General features: G+C 54.0%; 9 protein-coding genes across 9 annotated transcripts; 5 read left to right on the top strand and 4 right to left on the bottom strand.

The window, feature by feature from the left end:
• The first annotated feature begins 391 nt into the window (after positions 1 to 391).
• BDY24DRAFT_409307 (mitochondrial carrier domain-containing protein) lies at positions 392 to 4,320 on the top strand. Its single transcript, XM_076642816.1, has 13 exons — positions 392 to 469; positions 533 to 1,368; positions 1,531 to 1,617; positions 1,713 to 1,864; positions 1,950 to 2,319; positions 2,452 to 2,650; positions 2,779 to 2,830; positions 2,909 to 3,025; positions 3,153 to 3,278; positions 3,380 to 3,438; positions 3,553 to 3,656; positions 3,732 to 3,910; positions 4,024 to 4,320. Exons 2-13 carry the CDS (start codon positions 717 to 719, stop codon positions 4,057 to 4,059), a joined length of 2,133 nt encoding a protein of 710 aa, XP_076497604.1. The 5' UTR covers positions 392 to 469; positions 533 to 716; the 3' UTR covers positions 4,060 to 4,320.
• BDY24DRAFT_23753 (PP2C family serine/threonine-protein phosphatase) lies at positions 4,253 to 7,749 on the top strand. The gene is made up of 12 exons (XM_076636691.1): positions 4,253 to 4,447; positions 4,517 to 4,538; positions 4,646 to 4,723; positions 5,341 to 5,454; positions 5,541 to 5,672; positions 5,897 to 5,973; positions 6,069 to 6,153; positions 6,228 to 6,284; positions 6,375 to 6,524; positions 6,622 to 6,854; positions 6,960 to 7,244; positions 7,392 to 7,749. The coding sequence occupies exons 1-12, from the start codon at positions 4,445 to 4,447 to the stop codon at positions 7,611 to 7,613; spliced, it is 1,458 nt and encodes a 485-aa protein (XP_076497603.1). The 5' UTR covers positions 4,253 to 4,444; the 3' UTR covers positions 7,614 to 7,749.
• Positions 7,750 to 8,177: 428 nt separating this feature from the next.
• BDY24DRAFT_385197 (cysteine synthase family protein) lies at positions 8,178 to 10,902 on the bottom strand. The gene is made up of 12 exons (XM_076639927.1): positions 10,703 to 10,902; positions 10,242 to 10,360; positions 10,087 to 10,137; positions 9,931 to 9,963; positions 9,756 to 9,853; positions 9,474 to 9,661; positions 9,223 to 9,371; positions 9,123 to 9,131; positions 9,029 to 9,042; positions 8,829 to 8,929; positions 8,583 to 8,730; positions 8,178 to 8,466 (listed from the first exon to the last, which is right to left on the bottom strand). Exons 1-12 carry the CDS (start codon positions 10,887 to 10,889, stop codon positions 8,310 to 8,312), a joined length of 1,254 nt encoding a protein of 417 aa, XP_076497602.1. The 5' UTR covers positions 10,890 to 10,902; the 3' UTR covers positions 8,178 to 8,309.
• A 596-nt stretch (positions 10,903 to 11,498) lies between these two features.
• Positions 11,499 to 14,486, top strand: BDY24DRAFT_385196 (PPPDE putative peptidase domain-containing protein). Its single transcript, XM_076639926.1, has 9 exons — positions 11,499 to 11,607; positions 11,763 to 11,908; positions 12,189 to 12,293; positions 12,382 to 12,394; positions 12,476 to 12,483; positions 12,567 to 12,633; positions 12,698 to 13,270; positions 13,352 to 14,128; positions 14,246 to 14,486. Exons 1-9 carry the CDS (start codon positions 11,580 to 11,582, stop codon positions 14,422 to 14,424), a joined length of 1,896 nt encoding a protein of 631 aa, XP_076497601.1. The 5' UTR covers positions 11,499 to 11,579; the 3' UTR covers positions 14,425 to 14,486.
• Positions 14,487 to 14,549: 63 nt separating this feature from the next.
• On the bottom strand, positions 14,550 to 17,584 carry BDY24DRAFT_385194 (MFS transporter). Its single transcript, XM_076639925.1, is given in 14 exon segments — positions 14,550 to 14,653; positions 14,796 to 14,799; positions 14,811 to 14,868; positions 14,941 to 15,012; positions 15,122 to 15,344; positions 15,422 to 15,482; positions 15,595 to 15,604; positions 15,683 to 15,852; positions 15,922 to 15,982; positions 16,097 to 16,133; positions 16,212 to 16,301; positions 16,389 to 16,596; positions 16,689 to 16,753; positions 16,891 to 17,584. The coding sequence occupies 14 exon segments, from the start codon at positions 17,276 to 17,278 to the stop codon at positions 14,559 to 14,561; spliced, it is 1,542 nt and encodes a 513-aa protein (XP_076497600.1). The 5' UTR covers positions 17,279 to 17,584; the 3' UTR covers positions 14,550 to 14,558.
• A 572-nt stretch (positions 17,585 to 18,156) lies between these two features.
• BDY24DRAFT_440406 (uncharacterized protein) lies at positions 18,157 to 19,304 on the top strand (the record flags this gene model as incomplete). The annotated part of the gene is made up of 2 exons (XM_076644522.1): positions 18,157 to 18,950; positions 19,037 to 19,304. The coding sequence occupies 2 exons, from the start codon at positions 18,157 to 18,159 to the stop codon at positions 19,290 to 19,292; spliced, it is 1,050 nt and encodes a 349-aa protein (XP_076497599.1). The 3' UTR covers positions 19,293 to 19,304.
• A 53-nt stretch (positions 19,305 to 19,357) lies between these two features.
• BDY24DRAFT_385189 (RlpA-like double-psi beta-barrel domain-containing protein) lies at positions 19,358 to 21,959 on the bottom strand. The gene is made up of 5 exons (XM_076639924.1): positions 21,273 to 21,959; positions 20,614 to 20,711; positions 20,450 to 20,498; positions 20,260 to 20,343; positions 19,358 to 20,184 (listed from the first exon to the last, which is right to left on the bottom strand). The coding sequence occupies exons 1-5, from the start codon at positions 21,464 to 21,466 to the stop codon at positions 19,737 to 19,739; spliced, it is 873 nt and encodes a 290-aa protein (XP_076497598.1). The 5' UTR covers positions 21,467 to 21,959; the 3' UTR covers positions 19,358 to 19,736.
• A 491-nt stretch (positions 21,960 to 22,450) lies between these two features.
• BDY24DRAFT_385184 (uncharacterized protein) lies at positions 22,451 to 25,178 on the top strand. The gene is made up of 9 exons (XM_076639923.1): positions 22,451 to 22,973; positions 23,285 to 23,393; positions 23,492 to 23,674; positions 23,796 to 23,963; positions 24,044 to 24,077; positions 24,166 to 24,295; positions 24,371 to 24,556; positions 24,647 to 24,791; positions 24,860 to 25,178. The coding sequence occupies exons 1-9, from the start codon at positions 22,580 to 22,582 to the stop codon at positions 24,885 to 24,887; spliced, it is 1,377 nt and encodes a 458-aa protein (XP_076497597.1). The 5' UTR covers positions 22,451 to 22,579; the 3' UTR covers positions 24,888 to 25,178.
• A 174-nt stretch (positions 25,179 to 25,352) lies between these two features.
• BDY24DRAFT_440403 (uncharacterized protein) lies at positions 25,353 to 26,873 on the bottom strand (the record flags this gene model as incomplete). Its single annotated transcript, XM_076644521.1, has 8 exons — positions 25,353 to 25,516; positions 25,600 to 25,626; positions 25,704 to 25,915; positions 25,978 to 26,086; positions 26,205 to 26,264; positions 26,347 to 26,551; positions 26,682 to 26,740; positions 26,820 to 26,873. 8 exons carry the CDS (start codon positions 26,871 to 26,873, stop codon positions 25,448 to 25,450), a joined length of 795 nt encoding a protein of 264 aa, XP_076497596.1. The 3' UTR covers positions 25,353 to 25,447.
• Positions 26,874 to 26,895: the final 22 nt, after the last annotated feature.

Here is a 26,895-nt window from a genome sequence, read left to right as displayed (position 1 = left end):
CTCGACGCTCAATCCAGATGATCTCTTGCCGTCAGCACCGATTGAGCGTTTCTCTGCCCTTCCTCCTCGTCTTCTGAGCTCTACTCATGGACAACAGGGAGAGCCGAGAGCTATGCCGAACGCTCTCTGGGTTGGAGAGGTTGCTCGAATCGACCCGAGGAAGGGGGGTTGTGCTCATCCTTTGGCCGGCCGAGCTTTGAGACCAGCCAGCTCTCTTCTCCAAGCACTGGAGGCCAGAGCGACCTCGAAGCAGCATTGACTGTTCCAGCTGAGTGGGCATGCTCGAGAAAAGAAGATTCGACGATGATGGACGTTGATAGCAAAGTGAGCCGACCCTTGCAAGGAGCCACTTTTGTAATGATTTCGCGTCGGAGATATCGGTTCGACTTCCAAGCTCTGCCCCTCCCTTCTTCACCCTCAACTTCGACACCTCTCCTTCCCTCCTTCAGCTAGGAATCAGCATTCAAAGGTCAGTGACTACTCAGACTATCTCTACGCGAGCAAATTTGCTGACCTCGTCTGTTGTTTCCAGGCTCGAAAGAGAGAAGAAGCAGGCCTCCCTCTTCGACCTCCCTCCCTCCCTCCTCCCCTTCACCTCGACCACCTTACAAACCACCCGACTTTCGTGCTCTCCCGTCTTTCCCTCGGTCACTACTCCAACCCTACATCCAACCTTATACCTTGCATAGCTTCGCCTCTTCAAATCTTCGCCCAAGATGGCTTCTTCGTCGAATCCAAGCCCTCCTCCTTCAGCACCTCCTCCTCCGTCCCATCCTCCCTCGTCATCGTCCTCTTGGTTGTCGCCCTTCCCTTCACCTCTGATACCGTCTCCTCCTCCTCTCCCCTGCGCTAACGAGGAACACAAGGCTGGAGTCCCTCACGAGCTCACTTCCTTCCGAGCAAGGGAGGGGAAACAGGCGAGGGAGAACAAGCTGAGGGAGCTTTGGGCTGGACTTCCGGCGAAGGATCCGACCTCACCTCCGTCCTCTTCCTCCTCCTCGGTCTCTTCTACTACATCTCAACCATCATCTCAACCCTCGTCATCGACACCATCCCCACCAACACCTCCAAACCTCTCGACGCCGTCCTCTTCCTCGCCATTACCTCCATCAGCCGCTTCCTCCTCCTCCTCCCCTCCTCCTTCCCCAGGTCTCTCCTCGACCCTTTCCCCAGAACGAGCCGAAGCTCTTCTCTCCCTCTACCAACAGGAACTCGTACGGCGTTGTACGTCGGAACCTTCGAATCCTCACGCTCGGGAGTTCGCCGGAGAAGGGTTGGGTCCTTGGGATCGAGAGCAAGGAGAACCAAAGAAGGAGAAGGTCGTCGATTGGAAGCAGTTCAGGACGTATCTCTGGGAGAAGGAAGCAGGTGAGTCTCGCATCATCTCTCATGGGATTCCAACGTGCTTGGTGGCTTGCACTGGTGGGAGGGAGATGGTTCTCCTCGAAGGAGAGGAAGGGAGACGGACGTTCCAGTACATCACCGAGCTCACGCCCTTCCTTCTCTTTTCTTCAATCGCTTCCCTCGCAGAACTCTGGAATGCTTTCCATGCGATGGATCAAAATCATGATGGTCGGCTAGATGTTGGAGACATGTCGGCAGCTCTGTCGAAAGCCGGTGAGCATCTCTTCCTTTGCTCGATGCTTACGAGCTCGCTCGTCTCCGATTTGATCGTGCGAGCTCACCTTGATGCTCTTTTCTTCGTTTCTCAGATATCACTCTCACCCATCAAACTCTTCACGACTTCGTTTCCTTCCTCTCTACGGGAAAGGAAGGTGGAGCGAGCAAAGAGATCACCTGGGTCGAGTTCAGGGACATGCTGTTGATGCTGCCCAGGAGCGCTTCCGTTCCAGAGATCTATCGGGTTCGTCCTTCGCTCCCTTCCGAGCTCTTCGATCCTTTTCTTCGCGACTTACACATCTCTCTATTTATCTGTGTGTCTCATTCAGTTCTACCAAGTTCGCAAACGCTATCCTGACGGACGGGGTGCAGCTCGAGTCAACTCGGACGGAGACCTCTCACCTTCCTTCCCTACACCACCTCCTCCTCTCCAACCTATAAAACCGAAACCTCCGATACCAGCATCTACCACTCCCTCCAGCACCACCTCCTCAACCCTGCCGAGCTCAGGTACCAGCTCGACACCGGCCTCGCCGCCTTCGATAGAAGCTCACCATCACTCAATGGCCGGAGGGATCATTCGAGGAGAGGACGAGGACGAAGACGAAGACGAGGAGGACGACGAGTGGGAGGATGGGAATGGGATTAGTGTAGACATTGCTGGGAAGTTTTTGGCTGCTGGAGGTATCGCTGGAGCTGGTGCGTCTTCCTTCCTTTCCCTTTCGTCGTCGCGTTCGCCTCTCCGATGGAACGCGCGCGGCCGAACTGACTTTTCCTCTTCTCTTCCTTCCTGCTTTATCCTCTATCTCTCCCATTGTTTCTTTCCCACAGTATCACGAACCGCCACCGCTCCATTCGATCGACTGAAGGTCTTCCTCATTACCGACTCGACGCTCCCCGACGCGTCCGACATCAAGCCGATCGTGAGCAAGACTTTCCAAGGGCTGGAAAACCTCAAGCGAGCGACGATGAGGCTGTATATCAACGGTGGAGGATTGAGGAGTTTCTGGGTTGGAAACGGGTTGAATGTGTGAGTCTCATCGATCCTCCTCTTCTCGTCGAGCCTTGGAGACGAGCTCGTTCGAGGCTTCTCGACCCTTCGCCCAAGAGTTGGTACTGACATCTGGCATGCCCTCTTTGGATCTTTCTCTATTTCAGCATCAAAATCATGCCCGAATCAGCGATCAAGTTCTTCTCGTACGAATCTTCGGTTCGTCTTTTCGTCTTCCCTCTGCCGCGTCCTCTTTCGTCGACTGACGAGTTCTCGTTACTTCCTGTAATCCTTCAGAAACGGTTTCTCGCTCGTTACTGGGACAAGGTCGACGATCCTTCTCTCATCTCCGGATCATCAAGGTTCCTTTCTGGTGGAATCGGAGGTCTGACGAGTCAGTTTGCCATCTACCCTGTGAGTTCTTCGTTTCGTTTCGTCTCTCTCCTCTCCTTGTTTCGGTCCCTCATTGTCTTCGGGCCTTGCCCACTCTCGATGTCGATTCTGACTCTCGTTGCTTGCGCTCGTCCTCGTCGTTCTCCAGCTGGAAACGCTCAAGACGCAACACATGACGACGGCAGGATCGAATCACAGCTCGAAGATCCTTCTCAAGAACGCTGTCGCCATGTGGCAGACTGGAGGTATCCGGCGGTACTATCGAGGGCTGACGGTGAGTATCTTCGGGGTGTTTTGGTTCTCCTTTTCTCGTCGGAAACACGTGAAGCTAGACGCGGACGCTGAATCCTCCCTTCTTTCCCCTTTCCTTCACAGCTCGGCCTCGTTGGAGTCTTCCCTTACGCTGCCATCGACATGAGCACCTTCGAAACCCTGTTAGTTCCATCTCTTCCCACCTCACTCGATCCCGTTGCGTCCCTGAGCCGACTCGAACTCCGCTGACTCCCCTCCCGTCCTCGACGCGTCTCCCCTCTTCCCCAACTTCACAGGAAGATCAACTACTGCCGTCACTTCCAGATCGACGAACCCGAAACCTACGCCGTCCTCGCTTTCGGAGCCATCTCAGGAGGAGTAGGAGCTACCTCGGTTTATCGTTCGTTCTCTGCCTCTCCCTCCCGCCTCCCTCGTTCACTTGCTAATCCTACGCTCCTTCGCGATTCGCCTTCAGCCATCAACGTCCTCCGAACCAAACTCCAAGCCTCGGGTTCCACAGGTCACCCTCAGACCTACACTGGCTTCTACGACGTCCTGCAGAAGACGGTCTCGAAGGAAGGCTGGAGAGGGATGTACAAGGGGTTGACGGTCACGTTGGCGAAGGTCGTGCCTGCTGTGTCGATTTCTTACGTTGTGAGTGCACATTCAACGCTCTCCCTTTCCTCTACAATCTCCGGGAGTCGAAGAAGACGCGTTTTTCGAACGGAAGCTGATCCCCGTTCGTTTTTGTTTCCCTTTCCGCACAGGTCTACGAGCACTCGAAACGGAAACTCGGTCTCTAAATCTCACCCTCTCATATCTCCTCTCTCCCCTCATAGAATACCCACCAACCCTACCTTACTGTCTCTTCTTACCCTGCATTATCTCTCTCCATTCGTTTGCCCTTTTCGCCTCTCCTCAGCCCTCCCTCCGCCTCTCTCTCATCTCTGCTTTTTCGCTCGTCTTTACTTATTTTTCATCAACACCATCGCTCCAAACTGCCTGAAACTTCGAGACAGAGAGACAGCGGAATATCCAGAAAGGGTTGAATGACGGAACAGCCCAAAAGGAGGAGCGCCGAGCTCGAAAGAGGAGAGGAGAGGAGAGATCGATTTCATTCCTTCCACCCAAACCACTTCCTCCCTCCCCTCCCTTTCCCTCTTTTCGCTCGAAACACTATCTACAGATATGGTGAGTCGCTCGTCTTCACAGAGGTCGTGGAGACTGGAGCTAAACCCTCGTTTTGGTTGAATCGTGCAGGGACAAACACTTTCCGAACCAGGTCCGTTCGACTCTCCTTCCCTCCTTCTTTCTCCTCTTCTCCTTCGAATGGATGTATACAGATGAGCTGATCATTCTTTTTTGGTCTTCTTTTTCATAACGATCTAGTTGTGGAGAAGCACACTGGACAGGGCGCTTCTGATCGGTTCGCATACGCTTACAGTGAGATGCAGGGTTGGCGGATATGTGAGTTCAAAGCGTCTATTTCTTTCCTCCCTCTTCCCTCTTCCCCTTTCTTCGATTGTCGTTGGGATAGTTCTACGTACCAGAGGCAGATCAGGCGTCGAGAAGGACGTTGGTTGTGCGAGGAGCTGGTAGGAAGGAAGGGAGGGAGGGAGGGCGCGAGGAGAGGTGTCGTGTGAGGGAGCGGAGCTCGTCCAGGAAGGGACTCGAATGGAGCGAGGAGGAGAAATGGAGGAACGGAAGGATCGTGGGCACAGCGAGGAGGCCTCATTGAAGAGAGGATGATGCCGAAGAGGGAGAGGTACGGGATGGATGGGAGGAAGGAGAAGGAGAGCTGAAGGAGAAGCGAACAAGGGGCGAAGGGGAGGAAGGAGGGAGAACCAAACGAGTCGAGTCGACCTCGTTCCTCCCTCCTTCTGAGCTTATTGTGGCGAGACAAGAAGCTCAGAATTGATCATTCTAGGTCATATAGTCTCTATTATTGAGGCTTAGCTACACCTCACCCGAGGGTCCTTCCTTCTCACCTCGCACGACCTCCCAAGAACTTGGTCATCGCTCCCTCCCTTCGTTCTTTTGACTGACGCCCTTTCCTTTCTTTCTTTTCTTCTTCGATCCGATAGCGATGGAGGATGCCCACGCTACCATTCTGTCTCTACCTCCTGCCACCGAAGACTCGTCCGACTCGCCGCCCAAGGTCCACCCTGCCTTCTTCGCCGTCTACGATGGACATGGAGGTGAGTCCCTCCTCCTCCTCCTCCTCCCTCGTCCCTTTCTCTCGTGTTCTTCCAGCAGCTAAACCAGGTTGTTGTTCTACCTCCAGGTTCCACCGTCGCCAAGTTCACCGGAGCCACTCTTCACACTCGACTGTCGAAGCTGCCTGCCTACGCCGCTGGAGATTACGAGACGGCTATGAGGCGGGCCTTCCTTTCTACGGACGAGGATCTTCGAGCTAGTGAGTACTCTCGTTCCACTTTTATTCCCTCCAAGCTCGCTTTGGAAATTGGGCTTCGTTCTGGCTCTGGCTTGGAGGATAGCCAGGAAAGGAGCGATACGCGGAGGGAGGGAGGGAAGGAAGGATCCGAGGGTTCGAAGCTCGAGAGCTGATTTGATTTCTCCTTCCACCTTCGCCACACCTTCTTTTCCTGCCTCTCCCCTGTCCCTCGCCCTCTCGTACAGACCCTGAGTTCGCCAACGATCCTTCCGGTTGCACCGCCGTGTCGGTTCTGATCACGGACGACAACCGTCTCATCTGCGTCAGTTCCATCCTCCTTCCCTCCGTGTTCTCCTTCCTCGTCTTCGTTCGACGTTCGTTCGAGCTGACCTCTTGATGTTTGTTCTGATTGAACAGGCCAACGCAGGAGACTCTCGGTCCATCATCTCGGTAGCTGGAAAGGAGCTTCCTCTGAGCCACGACCACAAGCCCGTGAACAAGGGTTCGTCCTCCTTTCCCCTTCCTTGAGCTTCGTCTCGTCAGTGAGCTCACCTCCCTCTCGCTTTGTACCAACAGAGGAGAACGCTCGTATCACTGCCGCTGGAGGATTCGTCGAGTTCGGACGTGTGAACGGTTCGTCTTCTTTTCTTTCGCCTCGCCGGAGGAGGCCGTTCGTTCGAGACGAAGCTCACCTTTCTTCTCCCTTTGCCGTCCTTCTCACAGGAAACCTCGCTCTCTCTCGAGCTGTTGGAGACTTCGAGTTCAAGCAGAACTACTCTCTCGATGCTGAGCACCAGGTCGTTACCGTCGATCCCGATATCATCGTTCACCAGTGTACCGGAGAGGAGGAGTTCCTCATCGTCGCGTGTGATGGTGCGTCGAGCCTTCCCTTCCGTCTTCCGTCTGCCTACCCTTTCACGAGCTCGATCGCTTCAAAGCTGACCTTCCTCTTCGTCTTCACTCATCGCAGGTATCTGGGACTGCCTGACCTCTCAGCAGGTCGTCGACTTCACTCGACGAGCCATCGCCAACGGAGACGCTTTGACCAAGATCGCTGAGGACATGATGGAGAAGTGCCTTGCTCCCGATTCCGAGCTCGGAGGTGTTGGATGCGACAACATGACTGTCGTTGTCGTCGCTCTGCTGAACGGGAAGACTCCTGAGGAGTGGGCTGCTTGGGTTAAGAAGAGAGTTGACGAGGAGGTGCGTTTCTTGTCCCGTCTTTCGTCTCTCTCCTTCCTTAACGCGTTCGATCCAAGCTCACCTCTTCCCTTCCTTCCCTTCCATCTTCGCTCATCGCTTCACCAGGTCGGATACTCCACTCCTCAATCGGTCCCTGACGTCTTCAAGACCGCCCCTCAGTACAACCGCCCTGCCGGAGGACTCACCTCCGCCGCTGCTTCGTCTGCGACTTCCGTTGCTGGAGGGATTCAAGGGATCGTGGAATCTGCTTCAGGAAGGATGATGGCTTCGGGAATGAGTCTGCAGGAGATGCTGAGGGGCAGTGGGATCTCGTTGGTTCCTGGAGGAGGAGGGATGGAGGACGAGAGCGAGGAGGATACTGAGGAGGATACCGATATTGAAGGAGACAAGGTACGTTCTCTTCTTCCAATCGTGTTCATTTTTTGGTGGATTCGGTCGTCGAAGGAAGGGTGGGCGGAGGGAGGTTGCCTACGAACGTGAACGAATCGAGACGCGTCGAAGCTGACCTTCATCCGCTCCCTTCCTCTTCTCTCACAGATCCAGGAGATCTCCTCCATCCCTTCTGACGAAACCAAATCCGGATCCATCTCCCTCGCCGACTCCCCTTCCACCACCTCTCCCAACGGAGACGCTTCCCCTTCTTCCTCCTCTCCCAAGCCCAAAGCTGTCGTCTCGACTCCCACCCCTCCCAAAGTCGCGTCGGTAGGATCCCCACTCGTCCCTTCCCACCCAGAGTTGACGAGCAAGAAGGCTGAATGAGCACTTCATCGAATAGTGTGAAGAGTCTTTTCCTCTGCTTTTTCGACTCTTGGTCTGGTGTTTCTTTCTACTTCCAGACGCAGTCCTTCGTTCGACATTATACTAGCTGTTCTTGCCCTCCTTTCGCTTTGCTTCTTCTCTTTCTTGCCTGTTGCCTCTCTCTCGTCCACTCCCTCTCCACTAGCTATATTTTGATACCCCCCAACGTTCTGTCTGACTCTCACGGTTTCGTTTTTCTCCAGTCGTCTCGTTTCTCTTCGATCCCGTTCGTTTCATGCTTGGGAGGTGGAGCTATCGGTTTCTCTTGAATGCACAAACAGTCTCGGTTCTCTTTTTTGGACATTTTGGATATCTGGATTGCAGGGAAAGAGAGAGAGAGGAGGGGTGCAGGAAAGCGAGGAGTCGGACCGCGGGTCTCTGATCTTCGACGCACGCTCTCGTTCGAGGAAATCGCTTCCCTCAGCTCTAGCTAGCCCCCCTTCAACTCTTCCAGGACGAGCTGTCGACAATCGTTCGAGCTTTTCCGCGGCACGGACGGAAAACCTGATCGATTTGGAGGGCAGAAACGCCTGGCTTTCCCAATCCATCGCAGCGAAGGAGAACAAGCAAAACGATAGCATCTAGCGGGTGTGGGGTAAAGCAAAAGTGATTAAAAGGAAACATAAAAGCACAGCGGAAACGACGGAACGACCTCATCTAAACGGCCTTCTCGGCGTCGGAATCTGGTGGAGAGGGAAGCGCCTTCTCGACCTTCTCTCCGTCCCTAGGTCCGAGGATCTCTCCAATCTGGGTAGCAAGATCCGATTTGCCCCAGGTAGATCGCTGAAGGAACCACTCTTTGCTCAGGTAGTTTCTGTAGAAGAGCGAGCGAAGAGAGTCAGCGACGCGTCGATGCAAGACGAGACGAACCGACTCGAAGAAGGGGAGCGTTTCAAAGAGACGAAGGCGAGGAGGAAGGATATGGCTCACCGAACTCCATCAGCGAGAAGAATAACGACGTTGACGTCCTTCTTGGATCCGAATCGTTCGTAACCTCCGAGAGGGAAAGGTCGAGTGTCCTTGAGCCAAACGCAGGCCGACGAGAGTGCTGATCCAGAGGAGCCTCCGACGAGAAGACCTGCGAAAAGGAGCGGGAAGCAACGATGTCAGCGAATTCGAAAGGAAGGCGTTTGAGACAAAGAAACAGAGGGGCGAGGGGAGGGACTGAAAACGAACCTTCAAGCTTGTGCGCCTTCCTGGCGTACTCAAACGAGATAGCGTCGGTAGATTTCACCCAGTGGTGAATCTGCGGCGAGATCGGGTTGAGGACTTCTGGACTGTAGATTCGGGAAGGACAAAGAAGGGAGGGCAGGAGTCAGCAAGACGAGATCGAGACGAGAGACGAGAGGACGAAAAGAAAGGAAGAGCGTGCTCACATGAAATCGTATCCCTCACCGAGTGACCCAAAAAAGTCTTCAAGTAGTTAGAATCTAATAGCACAGAGGAGCCCAAACAAGAGGAAAGACTGACGATTCCTTCCTGGAAGACGAGAGAAACCGACGAACGAGAACGGGGGTCAGCGAGACGTTCTGCGAGACGACGGACGAGACGAGAAAGGTCTGCTACTCACAACTTCGTAACCCGAGATGTCTCCTTCTCCGTTCTGAGCGAGAATGGATCCAACAGGGTCGACTCCAACGACGAATCCGTGATCTCCAGAGTTCCAAGCGGCATCGTCGGTTCCGGTCTGAGCCTCCTTCATTCCTCGAGAGACACCCACTGAAAATGAGCGAGAACGAGAGACACGGGTGTCAGTTTTCGACGCGTCAAGTGAGTGGAAGCGAAGGCGAAAGCGAAGCAGCAGAGAAAGGCGGGACGAACTGATGGTTCCTCCAGTTCCAGCTCCAGCGAAGAAAACGTCGACGGTCTTTCGAGGAAGATCCGAGGTCTGGATGGAGTAGTTGATTTCGGGCCAGGTGGTGAGGTAGTGAGCGAGAGGGTTCTGGCGGTTGGTGTATTGGTTGAGGATGACAGCGTGAGGGATGGCGGCGCAGAGACGTTCGGCGACCCTGGATGAAGAGCGAGGGTTCGAAGCAAGGTCAGCAGTCGATTTTCCGTCAGAGAGGACGCTGTGCTCGTAGAGAGGATGCAAAGCGGGCTCACTCGATGTGAGATCCAACCTCGTTCCATGCCTTTTCGTTGGGAGTTCGAATGACCTCGGCTCCCATCGACCTGAGGGTGGCTTCCTTCTCGAGCGACATCTGTGAGGGAGGGCGAAGAAATCGAAGGTCAGGATTGAGATCGTCGTGCTGATGAGAAAGTGGAGAAGGGTACGAACCTTAACGGGCATGGTAATGATGCATTGGTATCCCTGAAGACGCGAAGGAAGGACGAGCAGGAAAGAAAGTCAGCGTCGCGGCTCAAATTCCTCGTCGACCTCTCTTCTTCCCTTGCCGGTAGAGCCGAAGTGATGCAAGACGATACGTCGACTTACCCTGAGAGTGCAAGCCATAGCGAGTCCGATACCAGTGTTACCACTCGTGGGCTGAGTTCCATGGAAAAAAGGAGGAGGAGGAAGAAGAAGAAGAGCCAACGTGGTCAGCGAGCGGCCTTGGGTTGTTGAGAAGAAATGGCGAAAGCTGCACTCACCTCGATGACTACAGACTTTCCAGGGATGAGCACTCCATCCTTCTCAGCTTGAAGGACCATAGCCTTCGCGATTCGATCCTTGGTCGATCCTCCGACGGAGAGGAAATCAACTTTGGCGACTGGAGGAGAAGAAGAAAGGGAGGGAGAGGAGGAGAGGTCAGCAGGGCTTCGTCCAGACGAGAAGCAGGATCGCTTGAAGCAGGAAAGAGGGAACAACAAGACGGATGTAGAGTTCTAGACGAGAGGATGCTCTGAACGATCTTCCCTCTGACTCGAGCGAGAACGAAGGAGAGGGAAGGGAAAAGGCGAGCTCCTTCTTCGTCAACCTTCCCTCCCCTCCCCTCCCCTCCCTCTTTTCTCTCCTCTCCAGCGTCCTTCGCCCACTCCCAGAGTTTCGGAGCATCGTCCGCCTACTCTTCGTAGATCCTTTCATCCCTACAACGGAGAAGATTTGCACTCACTGAGGTTGCAAGCGAGTCCCTGGTCCTTTGCGAGAGTGGAGAGCTGAACGAGAGGAGTGTGGCCGACTCCTTCAAGAGCGTCCGAGAGAACTCCTCGGCTGAAGTTGGTAGTATCGACGGTGGGAGAGGAGGACATGGAGAGGTTGGCGAGAGGGAGAGAAGCAGGAGAGGAAGAGTCAGAGGGCATCGTGGTTGGGAGGACAAACGGCAAAGTTTACGACCAAAAACAGAGGTCAAGTTGAAAGAGGAGCAGCGGAGTCCCCTCCCTTTCTCGCTGTCCTTCTTGCCTGCCCGAGCCTTCAGTGCTTTTGTTTTTATTTTTTTGGATCGATAGAGACCCTCTGAGAAGTGTTGAGGTGATTGAAGACTCGGCAGTCAGTAAAAATGTAGAGGGAGTCGGAAGCTTGAGTCGCAAGAGGGGGAGGAGGACACGTCGCGACTCGCCCAGCTCACCTCCCTCGTCTCTCTTCTTCACTTTCGAGCTTCACAATCCCAAATGTAGAGATTCCTCCGAACAACAGATCATTAAGACAAAAAATGAAGCAGGGCGTCTGTATACTTCTCGAGGGCTTCTCCCTGACACCGAAGAGAGTGAACGCGTCGAGGCCGGACGCGTCGAAATCCCCTTTGCTGCCTTTCACGCCGACCAGAAAAACTTCCGTATTCCGAGTTCCGAGCCGACAAGGTTTTCTTCCGTCGGAGAGTCGAAAAATGGAAATCAAGGCACAAAAAGAAAAAGAAGTGGTGACAAGTAAATCCGATCAGTCCACGGGGACGCTTCCTCACCTTCCCTCCCACCTCTTTCAACTTCAACTCCACTCCCTTCTCCTTTTTTCTCTTCACCTCCATTCCATCCTCTTCTCCTCTCAACATCGAGATGGCTCCCGTAGAACTCTACGTGTACGGTAAGCATGCCTCCTCCCCTTCCTTCATCCGAAACGTCCGAGCTCAACTCCTCCCTCCCTCCCTTCTTTCCTTCCTCTTCCTCTTCCTCGTCCTCTCCTTCTCCCCCTACCCTTCGTTCTTCGACGCCTCTCTTCTTCCAATGGTGATTATTTAGATCTCTCGAACGGACTTGCGAAATCCTTATCTCTAGCTCTCACGGGCAAGCAGATCGAAGGGATCTGGCACACCTCGGTGGTCGTATTCGAAAGGGAGGTTTACTATGGGCAAGGGATTATGGAGAGCTCTCCTGGTCGTACGCATGTGAGTAGCGATTGGAGGAGGAGGAGAGAGATGAGGGAGGGTGTAGGAAACGAGAAGAAGGGAAGAGGCGGAGGAGGAGGAGATGCCTTTCTCGACCCTCTTGCTGCCTTCGTTTCTCGAGCTTTCTACAAAGCTGGGGAGGTGGAGCATAGCTCCTTCGACTCTTCATGAGCTGCTCTTTACGCTGGTACTCTTCGTGCCTCTTCTGTCCGTTCACTGACGCTCGTTGTTGGTCACCTCCGCTCGCTCCTCCCTCCTCCCTCCTCCGCCCTTCTTACAGCACGGCCCTCCGCTCCAGAAGCTCTCGATGGGAGATACAGGGCTTGACGAGGATACTTTCAACGAGTACATCGATGGGCTGAAGGATCACTACCGAGCGGATAAGGTGAGTAGACGCTGAACGACGCTTAGGGAGGAAGGGAGGTTGAGAAGCGTCGAGCTCACGCTCTCCTCGTTTCCTCTCGTTCCTCCAGTATCATCTTCTGGGTGAGTTCGCTGCCCTTTGCATACGGATCCTACGAAGAAGAAACCGAAACTGACCCTCGGTTTCCTCCTCTGTCTTCCCAGACTTCAACGTGAGTTCAAGAAGGAGCCGCGAGCTCAACGTCCCTTCTTTCTACTCAAGCTCACCTTCCTCCTGTCTTCCCTTCTCTTGCAGTGCAACTCGTTCACAGCAGACGTCGTGGGGTTCCTCACTGGCGGTACCATCCCAAGCTACATATCCAGTACGTCCTTCTCCCTGCTTTGAAACGGCCCAGCTCGTCCTGACCTCGTTTCTCTCCTCGTCAGGTCTCCCATCCGACTTCCTCTCCACTCCGTTTGGACAGGCCCTTCGTCCCCAAATCGACCAGATGTTCAACCCTAACTCTCGTCCCGCCACTCCAGCAGGCTCGAACGCCTCCTCCTCGTCTCGGATTCTCCCAACTCCACCTCCGTCAGCGTCCCTCCTCTCCTCAGTCGTCGCTCAGGCCATGAACAATTCGAATCCTGCAGCATCAGGATCGTCCTCAACAGCCAACCTCACGTCCCCACTCCTTCTCGCCACCTCCTCTGCTTCCCTGCACGCTATTCTCAGCTCGAATCGAGCCGTCGTGGGGTTCTTTTTCTCAGGAGGAGGAGGGCGTCAAGCGGAGGGGAAGTTCGAGTCCGTCGCCAGGTCGAGGGGAGGCGGAGACGTTGCGTTTGTTTCTGTGGATACGAAGGTTGGACGAGGAGAGGAGGTGAAGCAGGAATGGGGAGTGCAGGTGGAGGAGGGATTCGTGCTGTGGTTGGACGGACGAAAAGTCGATGAGATCGAGGGGGTGGGAGAGGAGGGAGAGCTCGAATCGAAGATCGACGGACTGATCTATCAGGCTCATCCTCGTGAGCAGATCATTCTTCTTTTCAATATCAGCTGAGAGTCCCTCAGCTTCGGACTGATTGACGTCCTCTCTCCCTCTCCAGCGCATCCTCACAAGACTACGGCCCTCCCTCTCGTCCAGGCCATCCTCCCCTCGCCTATCCTCTTCACCCAACCACCAGCCTACGGTCTCCTCCTAGCCAAACTCTCCACCTTCCTTACCCCTCTCCCATCTCCTCAAATCAAAACTCTCGAATCCTTCCTCTCAACCCAAGTCGTTCCCTTCCTCGAAACCAAATCCCTCCCTCCGTCGGCCAACCTCGAAGGCCTCCTCGAAACCCTCGTCAAATGGTCCGAGATCCTCTTTGATAAACTCGACGCATCCAGCCTGTTCCCTCTCATCGACCTCTGGAGGATCCTCCTCCTCGATAACCGAGTCGCGTCCTGGCTCGCCCTCTCGACGTCAAAGAACAGATCCACTCCCGTCTCGCTTCTCCTGGACCTTCTTCTCCGACCGGGACAGAACCTCATTGAACTGCCACGCCCTCTACTCATCACTTCGGTGAGGTTCCTCAGCAATACCTTCGCTTCCCTCCCCCTTGCGACGCTCCTCCTTTCGCCCGAGTTGGACGCGTCGGGGAGGAACGCAAGAGCGAGGTTGACGGCCGTGTTGGTGGAGGTGTTGCTGCACGAGGATGCTGGGATTAGAGGAGCTGCAGCTGCGTTGGCCTTTAACATCTCGGGAGTGAGGCATCGGAAGAGTGGTGGGGTTGGGAAGGGCGAGGAGGAGGTGGAGATCGAGGAGGAAGGAGATTGGGTGTTGGAGCTGGTGATTGCGCTGGTGGAGGCTGTGAGGATGGAGGAGAAGAGCGAGGACGTTGGTGGGTTTCTTTTCTTCTTTGGGTGAAATTGAGAAGAAGCCTCGTTGTTTTCTGACTTGGTCCTTCGACTCGTCGCTGACCTCCTCACCTCTTCGTCTTTCTGCGCCTCATTTTCAGTCTACCGTCTTCTCTCGGCCCTCGGACTCCTCCTCTACCTCTCCCCGTACATCTCCTCAACCCTCGGACCCAACCTCGAAGTCATCGGAGCAAGGGACATCATCGAGTCGAAGCTCACCTGGTCCAAGAAGAGGGAAGTTCGAGGGCTGATTAGCGAGATCGGAAGGATGTGTGCTTAATTTAGCCTAGCTAGCGACCTTAATTTTTAGACGTTGATGAAGAGGGCTTACTTGGACCTCTACTTCATGATACCGAAAGCTCATTAAGATCGAGGACGACCAACTGAGAAAGAGAGTCCTCTCGACGCGTAGTGTTACTGGTCGTGCCGAGGAGCCTTCGGAGTGAAGAACCACAAGATATACAGGCCTACGAGCATTCCTACGACCACTGGGGGCATGACTTCGACTCTGGGAAGAGGATGGGGGGCGCGGGTCAGTCGGGAAGAGACGAGACGAAGGAGGGAACGAGAAGGAGACGAACCCGTGCTGGAAGAAGAAAAACGAAGACAATGAGAGTCAGAATCTCCAGAAGTCTAGGTGAGAGTCGAGGACGTGGGAGTACTCACTTTTGAAGCGAGAACTCCAGTCACAAAGGGGAAGAAGGCTGACCCTCCTTGACCGAAGCTGAAAGAGGAGAGGAAAACGAACTCAGCGTCGAGGAACACGAGAAGAAACGAAAAGATCCGAAATGCATACCATGCGATCCAGCCGATTGCACCTCCTTGTAGACTTCGTGGAAGAATCTTGCTGACGACGGACATAATGATTCTGAGAGGAGAAGAAAGAACAGCGGAACGCGTCGAAGATTGAGGCGACGGAGTCAGCTTCTTCTTTTTCTCTCACTCGGGATTCGCAGACTCGACGACTCTTTACTCACGGATAGAATGGTCCAAGAAGGAGGCCAACGAAACTGACTGCCACAGCGGATCCTACGAGCGAAGGAACGAACCAAACAATGAACTCGAGTCCAAGGGCGACGGCGGTGTAAAAGTAGATCGCGCGTCTCTCGCCGAGCCTTCGATTGAGGTCGATGAAGACGAGTCGGCCGAGCGTGAGACCTCCGAAGAATCCAGTCGATATGTATCCAGAGTTGGCGGTTCCTGAGTAAGTGAGAGAGGGAGAGAAGGAGTCAATTCGACGCAGCGAAGGCCATTCGAGTTCGAGAAGACAGGCGTACCTCCTCGGACCTCGATCAGGTAAGCGACCATCCAACCACCGATTGTGACTTCCAGACCGACCTGTTCAAGTGGAAAGAAAAGAGCAAGAAGAAGAGAGAGAGATTAAGAGCTTGTCCGTCGCGTCGAAACTTACCGCCTCTCCTTCAGAGAGTGACAGATTCAGGCTACTCACGTAAAATAGACTGCGAAAACAGGGATTGGGTTTAAATCAGCTGAGTGTCATCTCAGGTCAAGGGGAAGACGAGAGGAGACAGACGAACGTGAAGAAAGCGAAAAGGTGCACGGATTTGGTTTTCATGATCTTGAGCATCGTAGCTCCACTGTCGTCGGGACCGTTTCCTTCCGCGTTAGCGAGCTGCTCTTCAGGATGAGTGCCGAGAATCGAGTTCTCCGTGCGGAGGCGGAAGACGAAGAGAAGGGAGGCAAAGTTCTGTTGAGAAAGGAAAGACGAAAGTCAGCGGCACGGAAGGAGTCTGAGATGGAAGGGAATGATACTAACGATGATGGCGACGGCAAGCGAGCAAAGGTAGTGATAGTACCAGTTTGGCATCTTCGAAAACCTGAGCAGGAAGAGAGAGGACGGTCGAGGCGGTCAGCTCGGAACTCGTTTCGGCCTTTCTCGTCCTCTGCCCATTTCCGACGTCTGTTTGAGTGAACAACCGGTCTGCACTCACTGTGTCGAGATAAGGGGGCAGACCATGGCACCAAATCCTGAAGCAGCGCGGGGCAGAAGGGGAAGAAGCGATCAACACGCGTCGAAACGTTTGGAAGCCATAGGAGGCAGCCTACCGTAGACTGCATGTAAGATGGACATCTTGATGAGCATGTTCGGAAGTCTAGCAACGAAAGCGTTCGCTTGAGCGTCTTGTAAACCCATTCCTATGGACCATCGAGAAACAAAAGAAGGAAAGGTCAGCCCTTCTTGTCGACAACGCGTTCGTCCCGTCTCCTTCAATATGCGCTCACCAATCCCACTGATGACGAAAGAGAAGCAAAACAGAGGGAAAGGAGGAGCCCAGCACTGCAACGCGTAGGCAACCATCTGGCAGGTAGCACCGAGAGTGATCGTCTTGCCAAATCCAAACTTGTCGGTCAACCAGACGTTGGCGACAGCCGCGATGAGGAAGCCGATAAAGTTGAAGACGAAAGTAAGGGAGACGATGGTGAGGGAAATCTGTGCGATCCCGAGAGTGCATCTCAGCAACAAGGGAGCCGAAGCGAGAACGCGTCGCAAGAACGAAACGATCGAGGAAAGCTGGGACGAACGTTGTAATACTCTCTCATGGGAAGTAGTAGAGGTCCAATCGAGGAGTCGTTCCATCCTGCTAGGACTGGGAGAGCAGAGCCAAGAAGGAAAAAGTTGGAGGCGTCAGTTTCAAGCTTCAACAAAAGGCCGACCTCTCCTCGCCTCACCCAAACTCGGCTCTGGAGGTTATCTTTCTCGTCCTGTAAACAGAGTTGAACTCACACATCGTGAAGAAAAGAGAAGCCAGCACTATCTTCTCCTCCCTTCCACCCAGGATGATGGGTCTTCGTCCCTTCGAATCAAGCTCAAGCCCTCCCGGACCAGCTGAAGCTCGCACGCTTCCTTCCTTCCCTCCCTCCTCCATCGCACGCTCCCCAAGGCTTCCCATCTCGATCTCGCTGTTCTTATCGATCACCGGAAGAGTTGAGTGCTCCATCGTGGTTGTTGGAGAGCCGTTCTCTACTGGGATGGACGACTTTGAAGCTCGAGAAGAGGATCGTGCGAGCGAGAACGAAGTCCGGGAGGAGGAGCCGGGCATGCCCGTCGTTGAGGATTTTCCTGGGGCGATGATAGGGGAAGCGAAGGCTGGATGAAGGGAGGAGAGGCTCATCTGGTTCTGGAGTCGTTCCTTGAGGTTGATGCGGTTGAACCGAAGGAGGGAAGGTCGGGCTGAAACTCGAAGTGAGGACGAAAGACGGAGGAAGCTCGGGTCGACCGTAGGGCTGACATTCGCTGACCTAGGCCGAGTTAGCTACAGCTAGAAAAGCAATCTCGGTCCTACGGAGAGCCTAGGGTCGATCCGATCTTTCTCGGCTCTTGAGATGGAAGCTCTCGCCAAAAACGAGGTGAGCAAGAAAGTGCGACGTGAGCCTCGGCGTTGGGCTTAAGACGAAGAACATAATACATCGCGTCGGTCATAAGTGAAATCAGCTATGCTCCAAGTCTATAGCTCGTATTAATCTAAGCGACGAGAACAAAAGGAGGCGGAAGGAGTCAGTTCTCGGACGCGTCAAGGTCATCTAGTCTTGATGGGGAGCAGGAGAGGGACACTCGCTCGAAGTCCGATTTCTGACCAAGCTCTCTCGTGATAACTCGATGAGGCGAGGACGAGATTTCAGATTTTGATGAGGAAGAGACGAGTGGGACGGCAAGAGGAGGCGGGAGAGTGGCTTTGAGGAGGGAGGGAGGAAGGTGAGGTGGGGCTGAAAGAGGAGGAGGAGGGAGGGAGAGGGAAGAAGGGGAGGGAGCGTCGCTGCTGGCCATTTTCGAGGAGGGAATTCGGTGTAGAGGTATAGAGAGGAGGGTGTTCTAGGGGAAGACGTTGGAGATCTGCGAAGTTTTTGATGATGGCAGTCGTGAGGGACCTATCAAAAAGAGGAGGAGGAAAGAGGTCGAGCCCATTTCGAGTTGACCTTCAACGGCTTCCATCTCCTCCTGCTCCCTCTCTTCCCCTTTCCATTCCTTCGCTTCCTCTCCCTTCTCGCATCCATGGAACTCTTGGCCAACGTAGCGTCGTTCCACGAAGACGTCAACACTCAAGCCGTCATCGAGACCACCGAAAGAGCAGAGGGAGACCTGCCCCCGGCTCCCCTTCGAGAAGACCTTTCGCCCTCCATCGCTTCATCTCCACCGCTCGAACTACAAGATATCTTCTTCGACTCCTCCTCCGATGAATCCGTCTCGGTATCCTTCACCACTTCAGGACTCCCACCTTCCCTTCAACGAATCGCCACCTCCTCGCGATGGCTCCCGACTCGCCAACCTGGATTCCCACCACCTCTTCGCACAGGTTCTCAACTTCTCCGAGACCCCGAGATCTTTCCAGGACCGTCGTACACTCCTCCCACGTCGAAAATCTCAGAGGAATCGACGGAAGGACGTCTCCTCCGGTGCGGACCTTCTCCTCTTCGACCCCCCTCCTCTTCGCCTTCCTCCTCCTCCTCTCTCCTCTACCCCAACCCTCTTCCCCCTCCCTCTTCATCCTCCGGTTGCTCGACCATTCTTCTACCTCCCGCTTTCCCCATCGACCTCGTCGATTTCGACTTTCTTCTCGTCAAGAAGACAGGGACGTCGGTTCAGCACGCTCATCTTCACGAACGAGGTTGGACCGTCGCGTTGCCCTTCGAGAAGTATTCGAAGTTGAGCCTTGCCTCAGGAGACGGAGATGACTTCCCTAGACCGTTTGGACGTGAGACTTCGGCTATAGATTCGGACGAGGAGGAGGAAGACGAGAGGGTTATGGGTTGTGGATGCAAGACGAGGGAGGTTCAGTGTTTCGGTTGGTAAGTTTCCTTCTCCTCCTCGGTCCCGTTCCTCTGTTTGCTTCGTCCCTGGACTCACTCTTCGTCTTCCATTTCTTTCGTCTCAGTGGGAACGTCGTTGGGTTTCAACTCGTCAAAGGATGCCCTCGACACGACGTCTGGTCTCGTGGATTCACCGTCGTCGTCTTCTACCCTCCCTCCGTCCACTTCTCCTCTCCCTTTCCTCCCTCGAACAGAAAGAGGAAACGTTCGAGCTCAATATCAGAATCGACAGGAGCATCCGCTCCCTCGTACAGCCAGCTGAGAAACGAAGACGAGAGGAAGGGAAAGGCTGGACGTGTTGATTCGGATGAAGACGTGTAGCTCGGATGTAGGAGATCGGTTACCCAGGGGTCGAGTTGCGCAGAGTTTAGTTCGATTCGATGTTCCCTTTTTCTCGTTGTGCGACTCGATCTCGATCTCGAAAACGGACGCGTCCGCTCCCTCATTTCTTTTAGCTTCCTCTCCTCTTTCCAGGACGAGGATCAAAAGCGAAGCTGCCAGTGAGTTAAGAATGATCAATAGTAGGGGGTGTGAACTTATATAGAGTATGTAGGGGTAAGGTAGCAAGCCAAAAAGGAAAAGTGGGTGTCCGAAAGGAACGAAACGAATAGGCAACGAAGAGGGTATAGATACCAAGAAAGGGAGTGTCGTAAACGAAGGGAAGGTTTAATAGGAATAGGGTAGCACAAAAATGGCGAAAGAAGGATAGAAAGAAAAGCGAAAACGAAACGAAACGAAACTAACGAAGAGACCTCGACGCGTCTCTCACACAACGCACCCCTCGCTCCCCGCGCACACCACACTCCCCAGCCCGTTCACCGCCTCTCCCAGCGCAGCCAAAATGTTCACTCCCTCGACTGAATTCGATCCAGAGGCGCCAGCCGAAGCAGAAGCTGCTGGAGCTGCAGCGGATCCGGTTTGGGAAGCTGAAGCTGAAGCGGAGGAGAGGTAGGAGGATGCTGAGGCCGAAGCGGCAGCTGACGAGCTTGGGATGGCTGAGGAAGATGGAAGAGCTGAGGAGGAAGTAGTAGGAGCGACGTATTCCGAGGTGGAAGTGGACGTGGTGGTTGGATCGGCTTGTTTAGTTGTTGTTGTCGTCGTCGTTGGGGAGGGAGCAGCAGCGGTTGTGGTAGTGGTAGTGGTTTCGGGAGTTGAGCCGGTACCAAAGACCCAGGAACCGTAGATCTGACCGGCATCGGTGCTGGCGAAGTGGCTGTATAAAACAGAAGAAGAATCGAGAGGAGTCAGTCGCGTCGCACTCGAAGGAAGAGAGCGAGGAAAGACGCACGTGAAGAGACCTGGCGAGAGATCGAGTTCTCCATAGGCACAGGTAGGACACTCATCGGCGATGAGGGCGGAAGCGGTGACTCCACTGAGCAAGAGAAAGAGAAGGAGCAAAAGGGAAGTCAGCTCGAGGAAGAGCGAAGACGAGTCGTTCGATCTTTCAAGACGCGTCGAGGCAGAGGGGCGAGACGAACTTGTAAGTGATCGTGATAGTCTGGCCGCATACAGATCCACCGTTGAACTCTGTTGAAGGTTCAAGATGAGGAACGTTAGCGAAGGGGTCCGAAATACAGGAGAGAAAACGGAGAGGAGGAGAAGAGGAGAAAGGAGAGGAGAGGAAGCAGAGAAAGAGACCTACGGTTGCTGTTCATTGCGAGCGTGTATTCGCTGTTCTGGTGCAGCTGACCACATGCTCCCAGTCCTACATCGGTGTAGTAGTAGGTCATCCGAGCGTTTCTGCAGGAGGGAGGGAGAGCGGAAGCGTCAGAATCGACCAACCGCAGCGAGGAGAACGATTTGAAGTCGAGAGAGGGAAGGGACCGAGAGACGCCATAGGGGAAGGAGAGGAAGGTTTTTGGGGGGTTGCTGGAGGTATGGGGAGATGCCTAGAGTCCTCACTAGAAGGAGGACGAGAGAAGGAGAAGGAGGAGAAAAAGCACGAGCTTCGAAACCAAACTGGTCCTCCATCCTCCTTGCCCCTCGTCGATCCTTGCTCTCCCTCTGCTTCTCCCCGAAGGTCCCGCAAAGCGAGAAGGATCCTCTTGGGATCGAGCCCATGATGAGCTCGTTCCGTTGAGCATCTCTTCTGTCCTGCCTCGCCTCTGAGGTTCAAGAAAGAGGCTGAAAACCGAGGGGTGAAAAGTGCTTCTTCGAGCTGACCAGCCTCTTCCTCCCTCGTCCCCTACCTCCTCCTCTCTATCGGTAACAGACTCTTCATCTCCCCAAAAACACTCTAAGCTCAACCCTCCGAGCTTCCACCCCAGAACGAAGAGACAGAGAGAAGGAATCGAGACTCACGATCCCTGCCTCTTCTCAGCCCTTCCGTGAACAACTCCAGCATGTCCTCCCTTGCCTCCTCCCATCCTCCTCATCTCACTTCCATGCTTCCCTCGCCCCACCAAGGACCCATCAGCTCCCTCTACGCTGGTTCCCGAACCGAGGAGGAGGAGAACGCTGGCGAGAAGAATCGACGAGGAGGTCGAGCTGAGCATGGTCTATTTCGGGGGGAGGAGTGCGAGGGAGGGCTTGGGAGGGCTTGCTGCTTTGTTGTTGTTTCCTTGCTGGAGTATTTGTTGACGAGTCCTAAAAGAGTGTGGGTGTCGAAAAGAAGGGAGGGGAGGGGCGGAGAAGGGAGAGGAAAGGTGAGGAGAGAGAGAGAGGAGAGGGTGAGGGTTTGAAGGACAACGAGAGAGAAGAAGGGGAGAGAGAGGGGAAGGGGGCGTCCGGTGTTGACGCGGTTGTTTTTTCTCGGAGGCTGGGCTCAGTTTTAGGCCTTCTCTCCCTGGAGAAGTGTAGATGAACTGGACCTGATGTTTCTGTACTCTTATTGAAGAAAGTATGGTATTAGCTGTAAGATTTTTCTCGGCTAAAGAGTCGGGAGAGGACAGGTCAGAAGAGGGTTGAAGTTCAAAGACGGTGGTTCTGGAAGAGATCAGGAGAGAAGGGGAGCAGAGAGATGATAAGGAGGAAAAAAAATGTGAGGGGTTTAAGATTCAGGTAGGATTGTTGGAGCGAGGGATCTACGAAGCCGGCGAAAGAAAGACGAGCGACGCGTCGAGCGAGGAGAAAGCGACCTCATCCTCTCCTCGCCCCACCTTTGAGTTTCTCACTCCAAGTTAATATTTAGAGTGATATAGCATCGTAGACCTCAGTAGAGGAACTCGCTCGATGCCTCAAGTCTAAGGCCGAGACGGCGGTCCAGCAGACGCGACGAGATCAAGGGAAGGCTCGACCTGAGTATTCTGAGAGCCTGCGAACCTTCGATGAAGCACCATTAGATAGACTTAAAGCTTCAAAACTCAGATCGGGTGAGATTTCGAGCAGCGAGGTAGGATCAGCGACAATAGTTCAGAAAGAGGAGGAGGCTCGAGCTCACCCTTTGAGCTTCGATCTCAGCTCCTCTCCTCTTCCACGAAGCGAATCTTTTTCATCAAGTCTTCAAGGACGGTGAGTCCAACAGTTCAAACATCCTTGTTCATCCTTCTCGAGCGCAAAGAATTTGTCTCTACCGCTCCAACCTCTTTCCTCTTCCCCTTCTTCTCGTTCCCCTCCAACCGCGACCTCACCTGTCTCTCCCTCTACTCCCTCTCTCTCCCTTCTCCCAAATGGCTCCCCGACCCCACTCCTCCCAACCTCTGCGTCCGTCTCAAGACGACTACTCCTACGACGACAACCCTCGAGACCGACGAGAATCCACTGCTTCCTGGCAAGATCAACCTCCCTATCGACCAACGTCATCCGTCGCTGCTTCCTCTCCCTTCCAGGACAGTCCAGCTGGAACCTCGAGATACGCAGATCAACCCAGCAGGCACAGCAAACACGAGAGTTTCGAGAGTAGGAGGCAGAGTGCGCTGGCTGCTGCTGGAGTGACTGGAGGAGGAGGGAGAGCGAGTGGGAGGGCGAGGAGAGAAGAGTCGACTCGAGAGGAGGAGGAGGAGGAGGACGGCTATGGGCAGGAGGAAGACGAAGGGAGAGGGGACGGGTGGGACGTTTATGCTGGTGAGTCTATGTGGAGCTTGTAGGGGCTAGGAAGAGCTGGTTGGGTTGTCTGGGAGGGAGAGGAAAGGGAACAGTTGAGCTCAAGAAGGAAGGGGAAGGAGTCGCTCGCGAGCCAGCGTTCTTTTTGCTTCGTTGTCGCCCTTCTGTGCTCGTACAGTCATCTTTGGATACTCTACGCTGCTCTTCTATCAAGGAAGGGTTCAAATTCTCTTTCATCCCTTGTTCCAACCACTCACACTCTCACGATCCCTCCCTCCGTTTCCCGAGCTGACCCCTCTCCTCCTCCTTCCCTTTCCCCAAATTCCTCGCAGACTTCAACAACACCGGTCCTCGCTACTCCACCGCTCCTCTCACTTCTGGGATCTCAAGCTCATCCATCGCTCCTCCTTCTCGAGGAGGAGGAGGGCCTAACAACGATCGGTTCGTCTTCGACCCACAGCTCTCTCGACCCTCCTTCCTCCCAGCCCAAGCTCTCGAGCTCACCCTTTCTCCTTCCCTTCGCCGTTTTTATCCCACAGCTCCTCCAAATCCTACCGACCCATCTCAACTTACGGAGAAGGTCAACCCATCGTCCCTTCAGGTCCAAACTACTCGTCCTCAGCCAAGTCGATCCAAGGAGGGTCCGTCTACGGAGGGAAAGCCATGTCCGCTGCTCAGTTGGAGACCTCGGAGCTGGTGACGGTGCCTGTTTTGGGAGCTGAGTGAGTACATCGTTGCAGTATCTGCGTTCGAGGGAAGGGATCAGTGGAAGGAAGGACGTTCTAGGGAGACGAAATGGAGACGCTCACGCTTCGTCCTCTTGACCTCGTTTTCGTCAATCAGCTGGAAACGTTCAGAGCTTCACAGTCTCTCGAAGCAAGGGAAAAAGGAGGCTCAGCAGGAGAAGAGGGATAGGATGTGGAAGAGGTTCAAAAGGGACGAGGACAGGCAGTGCTGGGGTGCGAGTTTGAGGCAGTTGTTGGTCTGGGGAACGTTCGGGCTTTGCATCGCGTGAGTCTCTACGACGCTTGTTTCGACCTACTCAGATCATCGACAGGTTGAAGCTGACGACTCTCTTCCTCTCATTCTAGCGTCGGACTGACGGTGTACTTCGTGATCCCTCGAGTGAGTCGCGGTTCTTCCTTGGCTCGACGCGTCCGACCCTGATTTCTTCCACTCGCCTCTGTTTCTTCGCCCTTCCTTCCTTGTGTAGATCCCTTCCTACGAATTCGATACCACTCAGCCCATTCAAGCCATCGAAGGCGCTACCAACACTTCCGACACCATCCTCTTTAGTCGAACTCCCGCCAACTTCTCCTTCCCAGCTCTCGTCTCTTTAGCAGGTTCGTCTTTCTCCGTACTTTCTTCACATGAGATAATCATCTCTGACCTTCTTTCGTCCCCTTCTCCTCATCCAGCCGATAGCGAGTCCACGTACATCCCTGTCCACCTCACCTCGATCTCTGCCATCGTCTCCGATTTGGGAACAGGTCGTCAAGTCGCCAACGGAACCTGGTCTGGAACTTTCAAGGCCAAGACGATCACCAACTTCAACATCCCAGTGACGTTCTCCTACGCTGCTATCAACTCCTCGGATACTACTTGTTTGTTCTCTGTCCTCGCCTCTCTTCCGTTCTTTCGTTGACGCGTCGCTTTTCTTTCTCCTTCCCTTTCTTCGACGACCTTCGCCCCAGGGAACAATTACTATACCGCCTGTGCTCACATCTATACTGGAACTGTTCGTCCGACGCTGAACGTCAAGCTCACGCTCACTTCGAAGGCCTCCGGCAGGATTGGAGCGACAACCGTCAGCCAGCAGATCAGCAGTATTGCTTGCCCGTGAGTCTCGCCGCCCTCTTTTTCTTTTCCCTGCCGTTTTTGTTGCTGACTTTGGTTCATTCTCTCAGATACGAGCTTCCCTCGGACTCTGCTTAGAACGCGTTTGACGCCTCTCTCGACCTTCCCTTGCTTTTGCTTCGCTCTTTCGTCGCTTCTTCTATCCTCTCGTTATCATGGACCTCTCGGAACTGGACTCTCTATCTTCGTCTCTTTATACCTTTCTTTCCCGCACCTCGCTCAACATCTGTCGCTTAGCCTTGCCTTTCCTTTCATTTTCTTCCTTGGACATCGAGCGATCTCACAGACTCTCCTTCCTTTGCTACTCTTCTTCTCGGACCTACTTATCTACAGTACAAACGTTCTCTTACGACACTTGCTTTCCTTCTCCTACGTCGTCCGATTCGAGAGAGAGGGAAAAATTGAGAGAGCAAGGGAGGGAGAGGCATCGCTCATGAAAGACGCGTCGTCTTCGTTCTTCCACCGCCGACGTCTCGAAGAGGGTATCCATAGGTTCTGAAAGCTACTGCGTTGTAGTCCGTTAAGTTAAAGAGAAAGGTGAGTCTGTCTAAAAATATAGTCCAGTGCGAGAAACAACAGAAAGTGAGAGTCGAAAACGAAAAGCGAAAACTACAACGCCCGCACCACCGAAAGGCCTCTCAAGCCTTCTCCACCGAATCTTTCGAGGACTGGACTACTTCGTGTAAACCTTGAGCAGCTTTGACATTCTGAGAGCAGAAGAACAAAGGGAGGTCAGCTCGTCACTTCCTCAGACGCGTCGCTCGTTCCCGCTCCGAAATGGGGAACTCACTTGCTCGAGATGGTAGCAGAGGTATCTCTGCGGATAGAAAACGAAAGAAAGCGAGTCAGGTTGAGACCGACAGAGAGAGAGGACGAAGAGGAGGGAAAGCTCACCCTGAGTTTAGTGTGCGTGAAAGCGCCTCGAGTCGGCGTGTAAGCCATCACGGCGAGGAGGAAAGGAACGAGGTCGAAGATGAAGTAGAAGGCGAGAGAGAAGATGAAAGTCCAGTGATCCGTCGGTTCACTGGCTTGTCCCATCCAGGTTTTGACGACGATCCAGTTGAAGAGTTGGAGAGGGAAGGACGCGAGGACGGGAAAGGTTTTCCCTATGGAACGAAGGATTGAGAGGTCAGAGAGACGAGAACTTGATAGAAGCGAGCATGCTCACATCTGAGTTGCCTCAAGAGCTCTCCAGCGAAGAAGGGTGGAGAGCAAATGGATCCTCGAAGTTCCGAGAGGAGGATGAAACGGTCGAGGGAGTACATGTACGAGGGAGACTACAGTATTGGTTCGAGCGATCTCAGTCAGCTCAGCTGGTAGTTCCTCTCCTCTACTATAAACACCGTGTCTGGACTCACACAGAGAAGCGATCTGGAAAGCTGCAGGGTTCGACACTATTCCGTCGACTCGATCGTTACGGAAAACTGAAAGAGCGACGGCCTTCATCGCCAGGGACTTCGCAAAAGAAAACAGGGTTCAGCTGAGCTTTCCGATTCTGGACTTGGCTTCAGACGATAGCAAGGAAGGGACATCTCACTGTTAGAAGTGAGAGGATAGTGAAGGCGAGGTAGATCCATCTGAATCGACCGTTGGAGGCGAGAGAGGAGGCCAGCCCACAACGCTCGTCTTGAACGCATGTTGAGAAGGCTGAAGATTCTTGAACGATGTGGGAGGCGTTGAAGATGTAGACGGCTGATGTTCCGAGTCGAACGAAGAAGGGAACGAGGACAAAGGCTAGGAAGCTGAAGGACGGGGGAAGGAAGCAAAGGAAAGGTGAGCTCGAGTCGACCCAATCCGGCCGGACGATTTCGTCGCGTTTTCTCCCTCTCCGTCTCCCCCAGGTTGTTTCCATAGAGTGGCGAAGGACCTTACAGAGCGATGTTCCTGAAGCTTCTCTGAACTCGAGGGAAATCCATGTAGACATCACTCAACTGTCAACACGAACGAGGGAAGAAGGTCAGCCCAAACTCCAAGACGGCCAGGAACGAGACGAGAAAATGAGCGACTCACGCTGTGAGGACTCTCAGGCTCCCTGAAGTGCATCCAAGGTCGATCCAGTACCATGGCGAGAAGGGAAAGAGGAGAA

Source organism: Mrakia frigida, assembly GCF_051309035.1.
Source record: "Mrakia frigida strain ATCC 22029 unplaced genomic scaffold BDY24scaffold_11, whole genome shotgun sequence".
NCBI lineage: Eukaryota > Fungi > Basidiomycota > Tremellomycetes > Cystofilobasidiales > Mrakiaceae > Mrakia > Mrakia frigida.
Note: the sequence above shows the minus strand (reverse complement) of the source record. Positions and strands in the feature narration are given on the sequence as shown.